The sequence below is a fragment of the Malurus melanocephalus genome, unplaced genomic scaffold (assembly GCF_030028575.1).
Source record: "Malurus melanocephalus ecotype Western Australia unplaced genomic scaffold, MMel_1.1 scaffold_872, whole genome shotgun sequence".
In the NCBI taxonomy this organism is placed as follows: Eukaryota; Metazoa; Chordata; class Aves; order Passeriformes; family Maluridae; genus Malurus; species Malurus melanocephalus.
The window spans coordinates 149699-171658 of NW_026624104.1; the positions used below are offsets into that span (position 1 = coordinate 149699).

General features: G+C 37.8%; 1 protein-coding gene across 1 annotated transcript in view; it reads right to left on the bottom strand.

Moving 5' to 3' along the window:
- KCNH8 (potassium voltage-gated channel subfamily H member 8) overlaps nt 1-21571 on the bottom strand; it is a gene marked incomplete at its 3' end in the record, with an annotated part of 163175 nt that extends 141604 nt beyond the window's left edge. The window contains exon 1 of the mRNA XM_057385811.1: nt 21496-21571. Coding sequence (XP_057241794.1) covers nt 21496-21571 — 76 coding nt within the window. The remainder of the gene's footprint in view (nt 1-21495) is intronic.
- Between the last annotated feature and the right edge of the window lie 389 nt (nt 21572-21960).

The window sequence follows — 21960 nt, forward strand, 5'->3', positions numbered from 1 at the left end:
GTCTGATGTATATAGAAAACCTACTCTTCATCTCCCTATAGACAGAAGACTGGGAAGATACTTGGTGTRATGACAAAGCATAAAGAACAAAAAGACAAACAACTCTGTGAGAGAAGTCAGTGTGATAACAAGGCCACTTATCAAAGGAACCAAATTGCTGAACAGAATTTAAAACCAGCCACTGGGACACAAAACATAGGCAAAGGATTTGTGCTCTGACAAAATAATCAGAGCCCCACTTTGTTTTCTAAAAATGCAGGATTTCATTACATTTTTCAATGCAATCAGTCCCAGATGAGTGTTCCCCCCCATTCTCTTTTTGCACACACAGCACTGTCTGGTAGAGAAATACTGTTATATTCAAGAGCCACATGTGCATCTGGATATCTCTTTGCTGCAACTCTTGGAAACACTTAGAAGAGCAATTTCACTTTTTGCTGGTTCTTGTTACTCCTTTCAGCATTTAAAAATTGTTAATAAACAGAATATCTTCATAATGTGTTTTCTATAATTAAATTGATAGTCTGACTATATAGGAAAATAGAAGGTGCTTAGTGCTGCTTCAATTTCCAAAAGCACCTTCCACATATAAATCACCTTCCACATCTCACCTACCACATATAAATCACACATGAAAATGAAAAGGAATGATCCTGTAGTGATAAACAACGGGAGCATTTGGAGTCCTGCATGTCATTAAAGTATGTCATGATCACAATTTTCATCAGTAATATACCTTAAGTTAGACATGACTTCATTTGCTTGAAACTGCAGTTGATAAAATAAAAGCATAATACATGCCTGCTCAATGACATGCATGATGCAAGAGGCTTAAGCACTTTTTGTTCTCTACTAAAATCAATTATCTCYGTGTCATTTAACAGAGCTGAAAGATTCTGAGACATAATCATATTCGATATGTAGGAAAAAACTCACAGCTCCCTTTATAATAAATTGTTCAATATATTTTTGCCTCTGCCTCTGGTTTAAAACTGTGTATTTTTTTCAAAACAGAAATGTAAACATGAAGATAAACTATTGAAATTATTGAAGTGTTTGCAGGGTGAATGTGCTACAGTCTACAGAATTTCAGAGGTGAATGGAACATATAATCACTGGAAGAGACAACAGGGAAAGGAATGGCTCTCATTAAGAAATTCTACATATAAAATAGGCTTAAGAAATCTAAGTAGTTAATTAAAAAGAAGTACTCAGGATTCAAATTCACACACAAAAGAAAAACATGTTCTGTGATAAATCAATAACAGTAGGRAAAAAATGAAGTTGCATTTTTAAGCAATAGTTGAGCAGAATTATTTTTAAAAGCTATTTTTTCATTTTGATAGGTGTATCATCAGACAATAAATAATACACCCCAAATTTCCCAAAGCACCATTACTTAACAGCATGGTTTTCAGAAGTAGGGCACATAACAGCTTTTTTCCTTAGTTGATATACTAGTAGTGTAGATATATTCTCACCTAGCACAGCAACAGATGAAAAGAAAATTGTAGTCTGTATTTACAGCTACCAATATCTGCAAATGCTCCTTTTTTCTGTGTATTATTTCAATTCAATTTGTCTTCTTATTATATCAGTGTGTACTGTTATAATTTAGGAATAAATGTTACAAGTTTTTGTTGCATATATTTGTCAATGTTTCAAAAGTTTGCCTTGCAAGTTACGCTTGCTTGTTCTTGTCACAGCCGTRCATTATTTATGAAATGTCTGTATAATGATGGATTATTTATACTCTGATATTTATGGCACATCTTGATCTGAAAGTCTGTATGAAATTTCGCAAGAAACAGCACAAACTGCAGCACATAACATGAAAGACTATTATTAAAAATGGATGGCAAACAACACTTATAATGTTGTTTTTTTAAAATAAAGGTATTTTCTCCTATTGTCTTGCAAATAAAAATCTGCTTTAARGTTTGTCATTTATCATTTATTATATTTTTTTTGGCTGCATATAGGCATAGGAGTTTTTAAAATATTTCTGTGTCAACAGTAAGCTATTGCTAAGCTTGTGGATATTTTGCTGCCTCCAAGGGTTTAAAGGTTAAGATTTAAATAAATGGGAACTTCTGGAATTTATGCCCATGAAAAAATTATTTACTTTACCATTCAGGAGACTTTTCTTTTCTTGCTAAGATTACATAAAACCTTGTTTTTATGTGTTTCAAAGGCTATTTTTGGTGAAATCTTTAAGAATATATGAAAGTGAAGTGCCACCACTCACATGATTTGTACATAGAGTGGGCTTGGAAAAACTTATATAGCACAAAAAAGGAGAGAGACTAATGCCTGTCCCATGACAAATTGGGAGTCAGCAGGGTTGAGGATGCTTCTTTATCAGCCAATTACCAATTAAGTGCTTCCTAAGCAAGACCAGTAATAACTGAACAGCTGGAGTGACAGCCAGCTGTGCAGCTGGAAAACAGGAGGGCCATAGAGGAGAATGTTTGTAATTGTGCTCTTCCCTGCCCAGGTACACCCAGTCTCTAGGGAAAAGCAAAAAAGACATTATAAGAATGTAAAAATACACTGAACACACTGAAATAGATGTTAAAAAMCCCCAAAAACTCCAAACCAAAAGACTTTCAGAAGTCAAGGAAATGAAGAAAATGAAAATTCCAGGAACAGGCRTTCTAATAGGTCCACCATAGGATTTCTCTACGCTAAAGGGTTTCCTAAAGCGTAATTCACATGCATTTTTGGCTTAAGACTTGACAGTCCTTAGGAAATAGAAGTTTTGGTCTTCCACCTATYAATTTTGCTGATCTGTCCCATCTATCCATCACTCTGACTCCTAGAAAGTGAATGTGGAGCATTCACAACACAGAAAGGAAGAAAATGTAAGTAAAAACGTAGCTTTGAAATGCCAATGAAGTACCTAGAAGAAAAAAAGGAAAAAAAGAATAAAGAAAAGAAGGATCATTTATAAATTGTTTCTTGTCCTGATGTCTTTTAAAAAAAATGTTTCATTCAGAAACAACAGATAACTTCAGTTGGAAAAAGTGTGCAAGGAGACAAAAACAGAGTATTTCAGGCACAAAATGATAAAGAGTAATAGAAACATTATATATTAACTTTGAAAAGAACTAGAAATAAACCTTTTTCTACAACATATTTCTGTTTCCATTAATTTGGCAATGATAACTGGAGAACATGAAAMTGCATAGAAACCACAAAGCTTCTCMAARCAAAACTGACATCATAACTGAGAAATACAAWATTTTTGTTAAGCTAATRYTAAACRAACAGTATTATAGCTTCAGTATTGMTTTGTGGGTGACATATCACAGCAGCTGGAATTTAGCACAACCTTAATGCTCTGCCAAACAGCGGTGGGACATTGATGGAAGTGGCCACTTATCCCAAAAGAGGTTTAGCTTTGACCAGGGTAAAAACAGCTTTTTTTTTAAAAAAAGTTTAATTGAAATTTTTGTTTGGAAAAAACCTTCATTCAGAGCAGTAACTAAAAGGTAAATTAATAACAGCGTCAATGAATTTGGGAAAGGAATAATTTCTTAGTAGTTAAGGAATAATAGCCAATATTTACAGGTCATTGTGTGTCTTCAAGATGTTTTGAAAGCATTAAATATATCTCAGAGCTCCCTTTCAAGTTAGGTGTACTTGATGTCTCATTTCAAGGATGAAAGAAAATTGAATTAGGGAATTTWGTTATTTATTCAGCCTCATAACAATAGCCTCAAGAGCCAGAATGGAGGTATAATATAAATCATCCAAAATGCTAGTCTTCTACTCAAATCTAGAATTATCAGACATCTGAATTTCCCCTCGTATCACACTCAGTCCTCTCCTGGGAAGAATTTGATTTCTTATATTTTTTGTTCGATATACACCCATGGACTTACTTCTGAAGGAGCAAGGTAGAAAGCATGATGATGGGACATCCAGAAATCGTGGAGAAAACCTTTACTGATGCACAGAGCACCAGTGCAATATGTGGATTACTACCTTCAGGAAACATCCAGTCTACTGTGAATATTACTGTGCTCTCATGGGATCTGGTATATGGCTACAGGACACCATGCACAGCACTGTCGATGCTTCCTGCCATTCCAGGCCAGGAGAGCACCTGCTGTACCAGGTCTCCATGCCCACTCCATCTCTCTCACAGATTGTATGGAATTAGGAGGTCACTTTGGCTGGGGCAATGCATCCAGCACGTGTGGAACACACCACGGATACCATACAGTGCTCACACATAACAGGTTTTATCTAAATTAAAGGATATAGAGTGATAGAGTAGTTAGGGTTCATAGAATCATAGAATAGTTAGRGTTCAAAGGGACCTTAAAGTTCCAACCCCACTGTTTTGGGCTATTCAGACCACACCTCATTTTTTTGAATGCACACTCATTAACAAGCGACATGATGTAAGTTTGTTTGAATTAAAGTAATAACATTAAAAAGCACAGACATCAAATACTTCCTATTACCCACTGCCTGTGTATTTTTCCAATATGAAATGAAACACCTGCACAGCTGCAAGCAGTATCAAGAGAGATGAGGATAACATTCCCATGAAAAGTATTCTATCTGTGAAAAACCTGATCTGTGGAGTGACATTTTCAGCCCTCTTTTCTTTTTGAAGTCTGGGCTTGCAAGTTCCTGAGGAACAGTGAAGGAGAGCATACAGTGGCAAGCAGACAGCATTTCCAACCTGAGAGGGTTTGCTCTGAAAAGGCTTAAAGGTTGGTAGGTGCTCAGAGTTCCATCTGTTTTTCTGAGAAAGAGATTTTTCCTGATTATTGCTAWGTGAAGCATTGTTACAGGACTGCTCTGTTCCACTGTAATATCCCAAAAGCCTGCAGGATTATGAACTAACACAAGATAAGTGGCAAACAAGAACCCAATTGCACCTGACMCACTTGTATTTCCTTGCAGCCTGGAGTGGGCAGCTTCCCATGTTCATCTGTTCCTACATCTACTCTCTTTATCTCTGCTTTGAAAGCCAACCATACTACAGGGGTTTTAATTTGCCATTTAGCTTCATTAAGAAGAGAATTAAATTCAGACCTAGAGTAAAATCAGGGCAATCTTGTGAAATACCGTCCCCGGTTTTAATTTGGCACTCAGCTTTCAATACATTGCTCTGCGGATGTAACCTACCAGTGGTGATAAATATAACCAGTAGACTTAAGTTCAAATATCAATACTAACTTGGTTTGTCAGAAAGAGATTTTATCTTTGAACTGGTTTTGAATTCTATTACTGCAGCAATTAGAACTTGATGTAATATCTATATAGATATACAGATGACAGATTGTTTAGGGTTTTGGTTTRTTTTTAAATAGACCAATATTCTTCAATGATTTTACTTGGAAAAAAGACCACTAGTGGTCCCTTTTGTCTTGTCAAATTTCAGGCATTTATTCCTTATTTCTCTAATCAATGGAGAGAAGGACACTTTTCAGATGGCAAAAACACCATCTGGACCCGCCTGTCCCTTTCTCATGTCTGGTAATCCATTTAGTAAATGTGTTCCTAATAAAGRCACTGAAACATTTGGTCCACCAGAAGTTTCAAATTTTAGTTTAAAACTGACTTCATTCCTTAGACTTATCTGAAAATTACATTCMCCAGAATGAAGTCACTTATAAAAAATAATGCACTGCAAGTTATTTACAGCATGCTAACTCACCAGACATGGGTGATTGTGTATAAAATAATTTTGTATCTGTAATTTGAGATCTGTCAGGAGGACTGGTTCCTTATTACCTCATTTCTACACTTGGAAGTGYGAATGCACACACAAGGAAACCAAACTTTCCTATTTTTCATTGGTGTTAATAAAGTTTTGGCATTATACAAGAAYTGATTATAAATGTGTATTTAAAAGTATTTCTATTCTGCTGATTTTTATSCTATAAATACATAACTACATAACTCTTCCCAACAGAGGACAAAACTATTTTGAAATAYTTAATGGTATAAAAGGCCATAAATCAATGGTTCTGTTTATATGGAAACTACTTTGACGTAATTTTCGCCATTGCATAGAACAACAGAGAATGTAGTACATGATGTTCAGACACTGCATGCCAGGTAATGTTATTTTAGGAAGAAATTGTTTTCATGGGGAAAACCACAAAAGACTGCATGAAAGATTAGAAGTATCTTGCAATGTGTGATTCATTGGTCATTATATTAGTGGTTATTTTACTATTTAAAAAGAACAAACAAGCAGCAACCAGACTTTGATTCTCATGACTAAACCAATTCAATTCACACTCAAGCACATTTCTAAGAAAAAAAGAAAACTGTATTCAGCAACATTAAAGATATTAAATAACTAAATAGATACCCAAATAATKATTTAATTCTAAGAAAATACATTATGCACATATGAAAACCGCTACTGATATCACATATATCTAAAAAATATTCTCCATAGCCCAATGGGTTAAATTTAAGTACATAAATTTGTATCTTTTCTCAAGTGTCAGAACCATCTCCAGCTTCTTCATTTTGTGCACTAATATATGATTTAGCTGAAACTGTTTAAAAACGAATGTTGCTAGAAAACTAATTTATGTGCCATTTATTTCTAAATAGTTTCAAACAAATAAATTATTYCACTTAACTTAGGCAGTAACTTCTATTGATAAAATTAGCTCAAGTCTGTCTACATGGAAAAAAATTCAAGAGAAAAAAACTAAGTGGCTTTGCTTTTGACCACTTTATTTCACTTTCTGCATCAGTTCTCTTAAGAGGTGTGATTCTCATGTGTTATGCAAGATCCTTCCATAAAGCAGATAAAGGCTACTCTCAAACATAATTGGTTTCACTATTTCCAGATGTGAGAGATTTGAGAGGAGCTACTATGCAATTCTTATAAGTTTTATGAAGTTATAAGGGGTAGTTATAGAGTCTATTTTAGACCTCTAATTAAAGTGCATCCAAGAAGCACTGAAGACTAGGAATGCAAGATTCCCTCTGCAGACAAAAGAAAGAAAAGCACTTTCCCGTACTCCATTCTGAAATAACTTGAACCAGTTAAGGGAATAAAAATAGGGCCACATTCACCATACCTGTCAGAGGTATTCAGTGCTAAAACCCCCTCCTGTCTGAAATACCAAGAAGGACAAATAGCATATATGACTGGCTTCTGAGTTTTTCAACCGGTTTATTTCCTCCCTCACAGCAACAGACTCAGAATTAATGCATTGCATTTATTTTAGGACACTGAGGCCAAAAACATCTTAAATTTGAAAGCCTTGATACAAAATCAGTTAGGTGTCTGCTTCAGAGTGTTATAAAGGTGATATTTAAACTGCTATGAATTGCCCATGCCTGCTGAATCTCTCAAGAAAGTTTTAATGCRCTGTTGCTTTTTGTAATAAAGCAAGCAGGACTTAAGCAAGTGTGTTTCCCATACACCTCTGATTCCTCTCCCCATCTCCTCTCTTCTCAACACTAAATCYCCTGCCTATTTTCAGCAATATTTATCAGGGAAGAAGAGATACAATAAGCTTTATCAAACAGCCAGGAGAGAAATTACTTATGCAATTCAGTGTCACTTATAAAATTTCAGTGTCAGCTTTCCTGTTTTGGATTACAGAATATTCATATAGCAGCTCACCTGCAACAGTAAACGAGGATTCTTTGACACAAAGAATCATTTGTCCCCCCTTTCATATATTTGCAAGAGTTGAAGAGAACTTTTTTATCTGACACTTTAGCAAATTTAAATATTAGAACTTCAGCACTCTGTGAAATTCAGAAATAATAATTATTAATTAAAAACAGATAAAAGGATTACCCAAAGAAATTTGCTAGATGTCCCTTTGAATTTTTATCACGTTCACTGCATGCTAAAGGTGACCAGTCCAGGGCTAGGGTCTAAAGGTCTCCATTTCTCATTGCTGATTCTATATTTCAGTTATAAAGAAGAACTTGGGCTTCTGCTGTAGCTCTCACACAACAGTTTGGAACCTATGTATTATTTATGGAAACAAAAACTCCCAGTATTTTTACAGTTTGTCTGGTGTACAAGTAAGCAACTGAATGTCCCCACACTTCAAGGACAACTCTCTCATACCTGGCAAAAGAAATTTTCCAACTGGTCTGAGCTGGGTCAAGAACTCCCTTGGGAGAAACTCAGGTTGGGTCACTGGTACCCAGTTGGAATGGAAGAAATTGGAAAGGATACTACACTGGAGAAACAGACAAGTGCATTTCGTTAAAGTGCAAGGAGGTTCTGGTCTTGATGATTCAAAAAGCAGGAAAACACACCATGACACCTTAGAGTATTCATAGTAGTTCTATTTTTAGTTTCAGTAGATCAAAACCAAATTCAGCTGTGCCTCAGAAAATGCAGTTAATACCAGTAAAAATCACTCTGTTTTTGATGCTTCCCAGAGTGTGGTAGAACATGATCTTGCAATACTGAAGTTCTGAAATAAAAATGTATCAATGTGATAAAATACATAAATTTATTATTGTCACATTTTTACTGATGCAAGTTTGTTTGGGTTCCCTTTTAGTTTTAGGCTTTTTTTTTCTTTTTAAATATTCATGCAATTTGCTTTCTAATTTTGGTCTGAAAGCTGTGTGAAAGCTGTGTTATTAGAAGAAAGTAGAGAGTACATTTTTAGAGGAACATTTTTTCCTCCTGGACATTTGAAACCACATTTGTATGAAAAGTTTTTGTCCTGCTGACTGAGCATTAATGTTCTGAAAGAAACACAGCACAAGCAAAGATAGAATTGCTCTTTATAGACGTGCTGTTTCATCATAGTGTGGGTTGTTACAAATCCCATGTTGTGAAAAATCCTTTTCATTTCTTCAAAGTCTGTGATTGAGAACACTACAAGATTAGAAAAAGCGAGATGTTTCCTGTTTCTAATGCAAGATGAGTTTCTATGACCTAGACTGWCTAGTTCCATACTTTGTTCCTCCTTGTTTGTCAATCAGTACAGTTTAAGCCAAGTTTGACATTTTCAGCTAGTCTGGTCTTGTCAGGATATAATTTCGAAAGAGTAATTTTGGAAACCCAGGTAAAGATGGAACCAGGCTTTTCATGTGCAACAATCCATTCATATGAAGTAACTGTGCTGGAAGGATTAAGGGTGTGAAACACGTCCCTTTCACGGCAAGAATGGGATAGATACGGAACAAGGATGGTTTTGAGTTGTGAAAGTCTTGTAACTAACTCTTGTATTAACTTGCACTTGTGAAAACAAGGCACAGCCTTCATTTTTGTGACTTCTCTATTTCTTTTCTGCTATAACTATTAACTCTAGCATGATATTTTAACAACAGAACAACCTAGATGCTACAAGAGATCTTGAAATTATTTTGGTCATCATGACATTTCTTGAGTAACAAATGTAAAAGGCTACTGAAAATTAATCTTAAAGCCTAAAACCCGATAAATTTAAGGATTGATCCAAAATTTCAGATAATTTAAAACTGGAGATATATGTTTTGTTTCAGAAATATTTTGCTTTGTTTTCTGTAATGACATTCCATGTTTGTTTTTAAGTGCAAGTTTAAATTCATCTGAGAAACACTGAGGATTTAACAACAGGAACAAACACATCCCTTAGTGTGGAGCAGCCTTTCTACCGGAAAGAAATAAAATTTCTGTAGAAAATTTGATTTATTTCTKGAGACTATTTTAATTTCTTGAYARTATARAGAACAACTCTTGACCCTTGCCTCATAATCCCAGCACACTGGCCTGTGACTGTCACCAGTGCTGTACTCCAGACCCCTTCTGTCAGGTGCCCACATTGTTTGTGTAGATGTCACCTTTAATACTCATTTTATTATTCAAAGACTAATCTGAAAAAGAGGTTCCCAGAACAAGAGAAGGATTGGTGCTTCCCTGCAGCAGAACAGCAAGCCAGGAAGTTGGACTGAGCCTGGCTGGAAGACATTTCCAAATTTGCATCACCAGCCCCAGAGGTATCCTGTGGCATGTGGCCCAAGATGTGGGCCCTGTCTTATGTGACAAAGAAAATACTAGTCTGTCAGAAAGCAAAGATTCATATTTTTTTGCACAGCTAAACTATTAGAATTCTCACTGCAGTATTTTACTGCCATAAACTTTGCTTGCCAAGCCTGAAAAYCTATCAGAAAGCACCTGCTTTCCARAAGAAACTATTCTGTTATTATATTTAGTTTATTGTGCCATTCRCAAACTCTCCCTGGAAGCCATGAATTAGCCATGATAAATGAACACCAAAATATTCAAGTGCTGTGTAAACTGCTACAATACTCTAAGCATTAAAACAGATGAAATAAAACCACTGTGACAGCACAGCAATATGTCAAAACTTAATAGCTAGAAAAGCAGCTACTATCTAACCAAGAAACACCATTACAAGGATTCTTTCTCATTAACTGCACATTAGAAAAGTATTWCATTGAATAACTACTATGTACATTTTGATTAAATGCAAACAATCCATTTTATATACTTCTGAGCATCAAAAAGGTTGGAAGCCAATACCTTCATGCTGCAAATAAAAAAAAAAAAAAAACACCTTCCTCCTTCTTCGTGCTTGCTTCTCTTAGAAGGACAACCCAGCATAAAACAGATTATGTAAAAGTGGCAGAAGATGTCTCATAACCTTTACCCAAACTCCTGGAAGCATTATTTTCARCGACAGTCAGTATAAACTGACATAYCAACCATATCAGGGAAAAAAACCTACTGCTCTTCCCCCAATTAATTCTAACCTCTTAGCTTTACTCGTAATTATTTCACTCAACTCCTAAAACTTGTCTTATTAAGATCTATCCATCATGGTATGGGTCACACAGCACTTCTGTTGTTGGGCTTTCTGGCTTTTTTCTTCTTTCCTGTGAGAGGACCTTGCCTACGCTGAATTCATAAAAGGAAATTGTGTTTTAAAATAAAGAATAAATGTAAAATGCAAACTAATTACTGTAGTTCCAGACTATTTATTTATTAATTTATTTAGATGGCTGTTATTTCCCTGAACTTAGTCTGCTGCTTCCCTGGAAGAGACACTCCTTGTGCTGGTCACTTGTGAGACTGCCAGTTGAACTATTTACCTGTACTTCACACTGTACTTTTTGATGCACAGAGTGTCTGTTTCTATTTCCACCTTTTTCTTTCTGAATGATCCTACCTATTTTATAAAGTTATTGCTCCAGTAATTTGATATTTTCTAAATGAGATTGGTATAATATCAGGTTGTGATTATTTATGTTTAAAAAAGCATGCCCACTAAAAACCCAGCAGAAATTAGCAATGTCACAATTATTCACCACAAAAGGCATGAACAGAAGGCCTGCATCTCCCCTGACAGTTCAAGCAATCATTCCCAGGGGACACACATCAGCAGAAAAATGAATAAATGAACTATTTATCCTATTTGAAGCCCAATTTCTCCTTTAATTAAAGCAGGTTGTCACCTGCATATATGTTGCTGCATTTAGAAGCATTTGAAATACAAAGTGTTGAAATGTACAGGTACATAATTGCTTTTCTGAAGATACTTTTGTGTCAAAAGTAAGCACAGCTTTGATACATAATTGTCTTATTTAATTAGAACAAAAGTGGGGGAAAACTGCAAATTCAGATTGCTCCAACTGGACACAGGCAGCAGTCTCTGCATTTCTCCAAGGGTTGATGCTCCCACTATCTAATTTGATGATTAACACTGAGTTGTAATTGGAACCAAAATCCCAAATCCCCATCTGGATCCTGCTCACAGCAGGATGAGCACAGTTCAACACCTGCCTTTTTTATTTATATAAGAATTATGACTGATGAGTTTAAATGCCTGCAGTAATTTCCACCTGTCCATCGTGGCTGTTGTTGATCCCTGCYCCTGCTGCAGGGATCGATCCGCAGTGGGGAAGAATTCGCTTCATTCCAAAGCAATCCCTGCTGCTCACTCAGCAATCCCATCAGTCAGTCCAGCTCTGCTCCTTCACAGCTGCTCCCTCCTTTTTTCTTTCTTGGCCAGAGATCATTTGTACACTTTACCACCTAGGACTATCCCTTACCTCTAAAAATCAATCATCACTCCAGTTCATTCTGTGAGTAAACTTAAAAAAAAAAAAAAAATCAATTTCATGTTTAAGGTTGCTTATAATCTGGATTTCTTTAATGTTTTTAATACATTTTAAAGGCTAATGGACGGCTTTTTCAAAATTCAGGCATCACTTATGGCTACTCTCTGCAGGTACAAAAAGAAGTTAATTAATTATTAAACTGTAATTGCTAATTAATTTGAAGAAAAAAGGTCACCAATTAAGAGGTGAAAATGGCAAGCTCTTACAGGGAACTGATAAACCTGTAGAAGAAAATCATATAATAAACCCTATCAGAAGAAAATCAGGTAGTGTGCTTTAACCACCACAAGCTTTATCAAACCTGTAATGTGTAAAGGATGAATCCTGTCTGTGGTCTCACACTGCACTGCAGTGAGTTCACAAAACTGATGTGGGTAGCCAAGCCTACCACCCCTTTCCCTAGGGAATGACTCAGTGCAGTACAATGGAAGAGCCCATCTCCCACCAATTGGAATTCTAATTCCAAGCAAGAAGCTCTTAGCAGCAGCTCCGTGGAGCTGCTCTAACCTTGCTCTAATCACTCTCAGACACAAACTCTGTGAGCCAGCGTCAGCAGGGTCTCTCTCCTGATGAATTCTCAACATCTCATATGCCTCAACTCAAAAAAAAAACCCAAACAAACAACTTTACGTAAATATTCCTGTAAAAATACAAAGAGGCAGTAAAGACAGGTTTTCTAATGCATCCTGTTTTCTGCGTCTGATGTAGAAGCAACTCTTGACCATGACTAAGGTAACTTAGTCACACCGTATTGGAGCACAGGTCTCATATTGAAACTATCATATGTTTTAAAAATCCCAAATACTAATTTACAGTGAGACCTTGAAAGGCCCCCAAAATGTAGTGTATAATCACACTGTTCTATCACCTCTTTCCTCTTATGYTGTCACCCAATTATTCCAGCACTGAAGCAGGCACAACTTATAGCTATGTTTATTCCTCTGGAAATCAGTGATCCTGTTAATTTTCCTTAATCTTGGCAAATGTGTAGCTCAACACCTTTCATTAATATTTATTAACTATTCTCTTCTACATTGAACTTTTAATTATTTAAATCCCTAACATATAATTCTGTAACTAYGGATTTTATAAGGTTCATGCTTTTTCCCATAGTTCTGGAAATGAAAAGGAGAAAATGTTAAGTCTAAACTCCTGACATCAAGACCTTTCAACTCAATAAAGAAACAATCCAGTTTAATAAATGCAGTGAATATCTTATCTCACAAATAWAATCTATATATTAAAAAGAAATGTGTTAATAAAAATATTGTGTATTTTCATTTGGATCATTAAAAAACAACAAAAGAAAAGTAGAAAAAATGGCTTGTCATTGATACACTATGATTATTATTATTGACTTTTGAAGGTTTTTTTAACCCTCCAAAGAATCTTAATCTTCCACAAAGAGGGCTGTTTTTTTCTGCAAAAGCATTTTCCTCTAAAATATTATAGTTTCCCCATTCTTTTTTTCATAACACTATAAATTTCAAAATGGGAGGAAAGGCAGAATTTATGCAAAAACACACTCATTACTTGCCCAGGAGTTAGCCAACATTTAGGGCTGATAAAAAAAATATCCAGCTATTTTTCCAAAAACAATTTCCTCATTCTAAACATCACATAAATGACAAAAGGACCAGCTCAGAGTTCTCTTTCATACTTTTGGAATAAGATGTCTAGTCACGCATCATAGCTAGCTGTTGAGTGAGATAGAAAGTAAAAAGAACAGGCCACTAAAAAAGCTGTAACAATGAATTTCAGGTCCATTCTGCTCAGATGAATCCTTCTGTATTTCTATCTGTTTAAAATGGAGAAAAAGCAAAATGATCTTAGACTCCTAGTCATCATAAGCAATGCCTGAGGAGAAAGYGAATTGAGTGCTGGCACAGTGGAAGCTGTTTTCTCTTCAAAAGATCAACAGGGAAGACAACATATTTCTCCAAAACACAATTGTCTTCAGCTGTCCCTGAAATGATTGACAGCCAGCATTGAGCTTTAGGGATGCTCAGACGATATTTAATGTCAAGTTCAATGTTGAATGCACCAGTATTTTAAGAACAACACCTGTTCCAAAGCCTTTGAATACTACTATCAGTCCCAGAAAACAGAAGGAGCCAGAAGAACTTGGCAAGATAAAGTCCAAAAGAAGAATTTTTTTTTTTTTTTACTGTTAAGGAAGTCTCTCTCCTGTCTGCAGTTTGAGAATGTTTTGTTTGGTTCTTTATCTCACTGCATTCCCCTTCCCCCATGCTTCCCCTGCCACCCTTTCTTTTTTGCTTCTTTCTTATTTATTTATTTTTMGATTAAGTGGGCAAGAAACAACATTGCTCTGTGAACAGGTTGCTTCTTATGTTTTTCTTTCTTTTAGTCAYTTTAACACAAAGAAGGATAAACTTGATTGTGATAATGCAAAACTGCTGTAGCAACTGCCTTTGTTAACCTTTCCCAGGCTACAGCATATACAATATATGCACCTTGCCTTTCTTTGAAGAATTTATTTCCTCAGAATAGTACTAACAGTAGTTAATGCTCTGTAAACCCATACCTTGACTGATTTATTTTAATATATTCATGTGWATCTATTTGCTTACACTTCTACATGTACTTGAGGCAGTGTTTTTGTTATACTTCTATCGTTTGTTGCCCTGAACAATACTTTGAACACCTTTGATTTACATCAAAATCGACTGGGAATACATATAAAATAGCTACCTGCACAAATAAAATTAAAAATGATTAAAAAGTAGTTGAATGTATAAATGCAATGATAATGGTAAGAGAAATCTGTTCTCAGTGTAAACCTATTTACTCATTGAAATGTTACCAGAGAAGAAAGTAGTATATGTTTGGAGAAAGAAAAAAAAGGTATATTTACAGAAACTCTAGTGAGAATGCTGAAAATCAYGTAAGGTTTAGAAACACTCCAAAGAATTTCTTCCACTCACACACAGTACAYATTCATTCAAATATATGTCACTTCCAATGTACAGTTTTGCTTTAATCACTGCACTGAGTATCAGGTTTCTACCCTGAAACAATACAGAGGATAATATTCTTTTATTATTCTGCAAAAAGAATTTTCTTTTTTGATGATTCCTTTCTCTCTAAAATCTCAAGTGCTTGCCTTCAATTCAAATACAGAGTGCATTTCTGAAGTAATGATGTGTGTTACTAGTCCAAATTTACATTTGTGACATTAATCTAAGATTACTGTGATTTCTGAATGATATAACCTCTAAATGGAAGAACTGAAGAACTATTATTCTATCTCCTTATTTCTTTCCAGCAAGAAAAAATGAGAACATCACCTGAGAATTTGAATACACCAGTATTTTCTCTAGCAATAACATGGTCCCTGAATAAAACATACCATAATGACCATTTTTCATGATTTTTAAGTGACTGCATATTAAAACAATGCCTGCTGGGTTTTGGGGTTTGGTTTTTGGTTTTTGTATTTTTTTTTTCTTGAATCAGATCCTCTTTCAGGTCCTATTTCACCTCAAGCTGGAATCAGCTGCTGAAAGCAAAGACAATCAGATAAATCGACCTTACATTATGAAGTTCTACAACCCCAAAACTTTTGCAAAACTAAAGATTTTCAAGTTAGCTGCTTAATCTAGCCACTTGGTTACTTCCATCAAAGAGCAACAACACAACAGAGATTCCAATATCCAGCCCCTGGTTTATACTGAAAACCACGTTTGCCTTTTTTTAGTGATGGAGCTGCAGAAAGGTACAACACTGGTCATGTCAGACAGAGACAGGTACAGAGAGGTTTGTTTTTTGGGGGCTCTGAGCTGAGAATAGGCAATATTTTTTCCAGTGTTCACTATATTTTTTTCCAGAAAAAAAAAAAATCTATGATTAATTCAGAGCACCTCTTGTTCAAAGATATAAGTTTTAAACAATTCTGGGGTAACATAAGAGCAACAATGTAAGCATCTTTGGAAATTTCCCTCTGGCCATGTCGCTTCATCTCTCTGACAAAGAACTAGACCAGCTTCCCTGCCCTCATTCCTTCAGAGGGACAGTTTGACAGACCACCAGCTTTGCCACTGTCACTGTTTGGAAGCCTCTTTGACGTTGATCAGTGCTTATCACAGTTTGAGTCACCGTTCTTTGGTCACAGGATTTTACAGARMCRCAGAGCTGGAAAAGAYCTCTGAGATCWTTGAGTCCAACCTGTGACTGAGCACCACCACGTCTGCTCCAAGTGAATGTCCAGTCTTACACACCTCCAGRGACAGWRAAGGATTTGTTTCTATTTCCCAGTCGAAATCTCCTTTAAGACAGCCTAAGATCACATCCCTTTGTCCTGTCACTGGTTGCCTGAGAGAAGACAACAACCCCAACCTGGCTACAACCTCCTTTCAGATATTTTTAGAGAGATAAGGCCCCCCGAGCCTCCTTTTCTCCAGGCTAAACAACCCCAGCTCCCTCAGCCATTCCTCACAGGACAGCACTCCAGACCCTTCACCAGCTTCATTGTCCTTCTCTGGACATGCTCCAGCACTGCAATGTCCATCCTGAATTGAGGAGTCCAGAACTGAACACTGTGCTCAAGGTGCAGAGTCACCAGTGCCGAGTACAGGGGACAACCACTGCCCTGGTCCTGATGGCCACACTATTGCTGACACAGGCCAGGATGTCATTGGCCTTCTTGGCCACCTGGGCACACGCTGGATCATGTTCAGCCAGCTCTCACTCAGCACCCCCAGATACTTTTCTGATTTTTGGGCATCTTTCCAGGCAATCTGCCCCCAGTCTAGCTGGAGCACATTTTTGCTTTGTGATGAGGACCATTCTGATCCTGGAGTCTGAAAAATAGCTTCCTTCCCCTGGAAGCTCAGTCGTTTCCCTACATCTGATGCTGTTGCAATTCCTTGAGCCTGTTTGGGGGAGAACCACCAGGCAGCCAAAAATCACTTTTCTGCTTTTTAAGTTTCTGCAATACCATCAAGCAGCACTTTAACTGGTGTAGAGAGAGTAGGATTCACTCTGAATTAGACAGAACTTGACAACAAAGTTGCAGAAAGTGTTAGTGCATTTTCTCAACCTAGCAGACATCACCAGTTTGTTTATAAGACAGAAAAGCAAGTGCTGGGGGTAGCTGGGGAAGAGTGGGAGAGGAATCTGACCCTGCAATCTGGAAATCACTGCATACAAAGGCTTTCAGCTCTACCAGCTGACTATGATGCAAAAGAGACAATCTGGGTCTACCCACAGTGCCACACAAGTATGCTGACATCACATTTGGTATGCTTGAATCTGTGTGTTCTCATCAGGTACTCTCCATCACACCTTAAGGGTAACGAAAACAATCAGAAGACTGACTCCATTCTAACAGGAAGGAAAAAAGTTATGAAAATTGCTGCTTAGCTGCAAAGTTCTTGTTAGTACTTGAGCACAGTTCTATTGGAAAACATATTTGAATGCAGATGTTGTTCAGCAAATAGAAAATTAACAAATTATCACCATTGACACAAGAAGGAATTTACTCAGCATGATCTTCAGGTCAGACTGATCACGTAAGGTTGTCAATAAGAGTGTGAAATACACACTTAATTTGGAATCTGATCAAATATGACAGACAGGAGATATTTACGGAATTTCACCTGTCATTTTATAGTACAACCACACACAAAATTGTCCTTTTTAAAATACAGAAAAGCAACGCTATTTGTTGAATCTCTGTTAACTTTGTTCCCAGAGAAATTCTCACAAGTTTTCAGAAACAACCACTCTGGTTTGTATTTAATCTGTTTAAATAAATTATGTATAGAGAATCTACATGCACATGTGTATAAATATACATGAAAACAATAGAAAATAATTTCCTAATGTGCAACTATTTCTGAATACTTTGCCTAATCTAAATATGGTTAAGAAGCAACAAGATGCAAATTTTCTATTCAAAGGCTTCAAGTGAAATAACTCACTTCAGACATGCAGTTTCATATTATTTGGTGGTGGGGTTAATCATAGGTTTATATTTGAAATATTTTTCACACTTGAAAATGCTATTTTGACTTGAAAAATCTAAAAAGCAAAACCAAACAAAACCAGCCAAACCCCTTGAACCACAAACCACTCATTTGAAAATGCCTTCCCCCGCCCCCCCCAAATAGGCAATAAACACATTGTTAACAGAGGGGGCCAAAAGCCTTTGGATGACCTGGTGCTTGCTTTTGGAATGCAGGAAGAGGATACTTTTGAGAAATAAGTAACTGAAATTAAGATATCGGGAGCACAAAAGATATTTTTGAGTTGGAAGAAGGTGATGATATAATGTTTAGGAGACTTTTGCAATCTCCTGTACAGCTAATAGTACCCCCAAAATTAATCTAACTGGTTTGTTTAGCATATATTAAAGGTTGTATAAGTAAAGAATATTTATGTGTAGAATACATACAGCAAAACAAAATATCTGCTGGGTGAATACTGAGTAGCTGAAGAACCTGCCAAGAAGTTGTCTTATACATTTTTTGGGATATGCTGTATATCATAGTGTGATTTATAACTGTTAATTAGACATAAATCACTGCAATAGTATAGTTTAAAAAGTTCTGACAATGAATTTCTAAAAATTTCGTGCAAAGCAAAGCATATTTTCCAATATTATCTGGAATCCCTTCTTGCACTCTTGCCCGGAATTAGAATTATCCCTCTTCTGGATTAAAGATGCATTGGTGGATTAGTCTATCACTGATGACAACATAATATATCCTTCCCAGAGGCTTAAACTGAAAAGAGGTCTGTTAACTACAGACTATAAAAAAAAAAAAAAAAAAAAAAAAAAAAAAAAAAAAAAAAAAAAAGGAAAAAATATTTTTAAAAAAAGGACATTGGACACAAAGCATATTTTAACATTTAAATATCATCATGTGGGAGGTCAAAGTTTGTGAAACATAACCTCAGGTTCAGTGCCATGTATCAGTCCTATTCTTTTCACAGACTGTTATTACCTGTAAAACTAGTAAGACATGGGACTGATTCCTTCAAGGATTAGCCACGGGTATTACTTTTAGCTTTAGCCACCTGACAACCTCAGGGATACCAGGCACTCAGGCAATTTGAATGAAAATATATTGGTTTTAATTTTTCTACTTCATGGTCCAATATACATTTTGAAAAATTATGCTTCTTCATCTGAATTAATTTTTTAGCTAGTTAAAGAAGTACTAATGTCATATTTAAATTTAGTATTTCCAAAGCAACAAAGCAGAAGAGCTGTTTTTGAACTGAAATAATTTCTATTTCTGAGACAGTTCCAGGTGACATTAAATTGATTCATTGCTTTACTCTAATGCACTAAAGGAGGTGTTATGTTATTTTGTATATTAAGAGACATGCTACCAGTTTTTCACAGAATAATATCATCCTGCAAAGTTTTACCAAATGTATGACTACATAGTGCACAAAACATCTTTAATTGTGAACTGGAATATTTCACATGCCAATAATTGTACAATGACAGCTTCTAGAATACACCTATTTAATATTTAAGCCAAATTCTGGAAAACTACCTAAAAATAAGTGTTTCACTGCCTGTAATAAAAAGTTAATGTGCTGTACTTTCTGGTGAACTTTAACACCTAATTACATTCTTTCTCAATTATATCTTAGAAAAAAAAAAAAAAAGATTAGTTGTTAGCATTAAATTAAAATGTAAGATGCTGGGGTCTGGTTTTTGTTCAAGAAAAGGTCAGCCCTTCACTTAATGAAGGTCAGTAAAGTCATTGGCTTAAAAAAAAGTAGCTCAATTTGGGTATAGAATTCAGCTGAGAAATTAACTTTCTACCACACTTGCCTGTTGGTGTCACTGAGAAGATGAGGATTAGACATTTTTCTGGTGTTTTATTTAATCAGAGACTGGAATGTCATCACTAATGTTTCTTGCTAAATTGAACCTTCAAAGAACAGTATAGATTTTGTGAACTGGTTCTGTGTACAGCTCGCAGGCTGTGTGCTCCATCCTTTGAAAGGAAACCACTGTGAAGGGGGAGGGTCCTGAGCACAAAGAAGGGAAGAACCGCTTTTCTGGCAAATGACAGTATCAGCAACAAAACTTTTATTAGAGCACGCTTCACTATGCAGTAAATAATACCTATACACTTTGTAGAAATAAAAGGATGGAGGATGGGAGAAAAGGGCTCAGAGTTCTAAAGTAGAAGGAATTTGAAGGTACATCTAAGTAGTCTTACGAGAGATTGCTTTATAGTGAAGTATCAGTTACATACAACCCTGGATCATAATTATCTGTGTATCCTCAGACTAACAGAGCACTTATAATGCAGTTCTGTGCTTCTCTGCAATTGATCTCAGTGACTGCATCGTTTTCTTGACGTTTTACTACTTACTGATTCAGTAATCACAGTTGTGTTGTCTTAATCAAGCAGTAATTGAACCATAAAGGAAATGCCAATAAATACTCAACAAAGATATCAAACCGGTTAAACAGCAATGTTTTTAGTCAAGAAACATCTAAGAGCAGCTCAAATCTGAGTTTTCTGATCCACCACTATGGATGTCTAGGTTTCTTAAAAGGTAATTAAAGGGAAGGCAGTCCATTTTGGCCCAAATCCGCCATCTCCCTGTTCCTTTAATTGGCTTTAAAATGCTTGAGCCCCGTTAAAGAAGAAACAAAAGTGGAGATCCAGGCGGGTCCTCTCTCCGCCGCGGCCGGAGGGGGAGCACGCCAGCCGTGCAGGGGAAGGCAGCGCCGTGCCGGGAGCTGCCGGCGGGGCCGGGGCGGGAGGAGCCGGGAGCGGCGGGAGCGGGAGCGGAGCCGGGACCCGCCCGGGGCCGGGACCTGTCCGTGGTGCTGCAGCCGGGCCAACACCGCTGCCAGAGCCACCACCGATGGGCCCGGCTTCCCTTCCTGCCTGCCTCCCTCCACTAACACCCTGCAATAGCTGCTGCCACTGCTGAGCATGATTTACAGAAACACAGCTTTTAGGGAGATTTTGTACTCCCCCCAGGGCTGGGAGTACTAAAGAAGAAAAAAAAATAATCCCCAAACCTCCTAGCAAAGCCCTGCCCAGGCTCTGAGGCGCCTTTCCCTGGCGGTGTCTCGGCTGCCCGGGTTGCGGGGGAAGCCCCAGCCCAGCGCACAACTTTGCTGCGGGAAGCCGGGCTTCAACCCGCTCGGAGCCTCCGCGCAGGGGACCGAGCACGGCGGGGACCCGGCACTCTCCTCACCTGCTGCGGAGAAGCCAGGCAAGAGGGAGGGAGAGGCTGGGAGCTCCCTCGCCTCCCGTTCCTCATTGCCGGCTTCTGGCAGCAGGGAAACCCCCGGGGGGCGGAGGGGAGGGAAGAGGAAGCTCCCGCCGTACGCGCAGTGCCCCCCGAGCATCCCCTTCTCCGGGCATCCGGAGAGCCCCAGCCCGGACTCACGTGTGCCGTCAAACCGGGTGGCGATGGTGTCCAGGAAGGTGTTCTGGGGTGCCAGTAATCCCTTCATAACCGGCATTTTTCCAGCGCGGTGCGAGGTTCCCCATCAAAGTTTGTCTACGAGGGTGGTTCGAGAAGAAAGTGCAGAGGGCGCCCGGGGGAAGGTAGGGAAGGGAGGAGGCGGAGGGATAGGGAGGAGAAGGAGGATGGGGATGCCGCCGCGCCGCCTCCGGCGCCGGGAGCCCCCCGCTCGTCAGCCCCGGCCCCACACAGCTTTCCGGGCCCCGCAGAGCGCTCCCGGCCCGTCCCCGCCCTGGGGAGCCGCGCTCAGGTGCGGAGCCGCGCCCCCGGCCGGCAGCGCCCGCTCCCCCTCCGCGCACCCCTCCACAGGAAAGGGGAGGGGGGCGCCGGTGGAGAGCCGCCGGGAAGGAGGGAGAGCTGGAGGAAAGAAGGGAGCTGGGAAAGAGC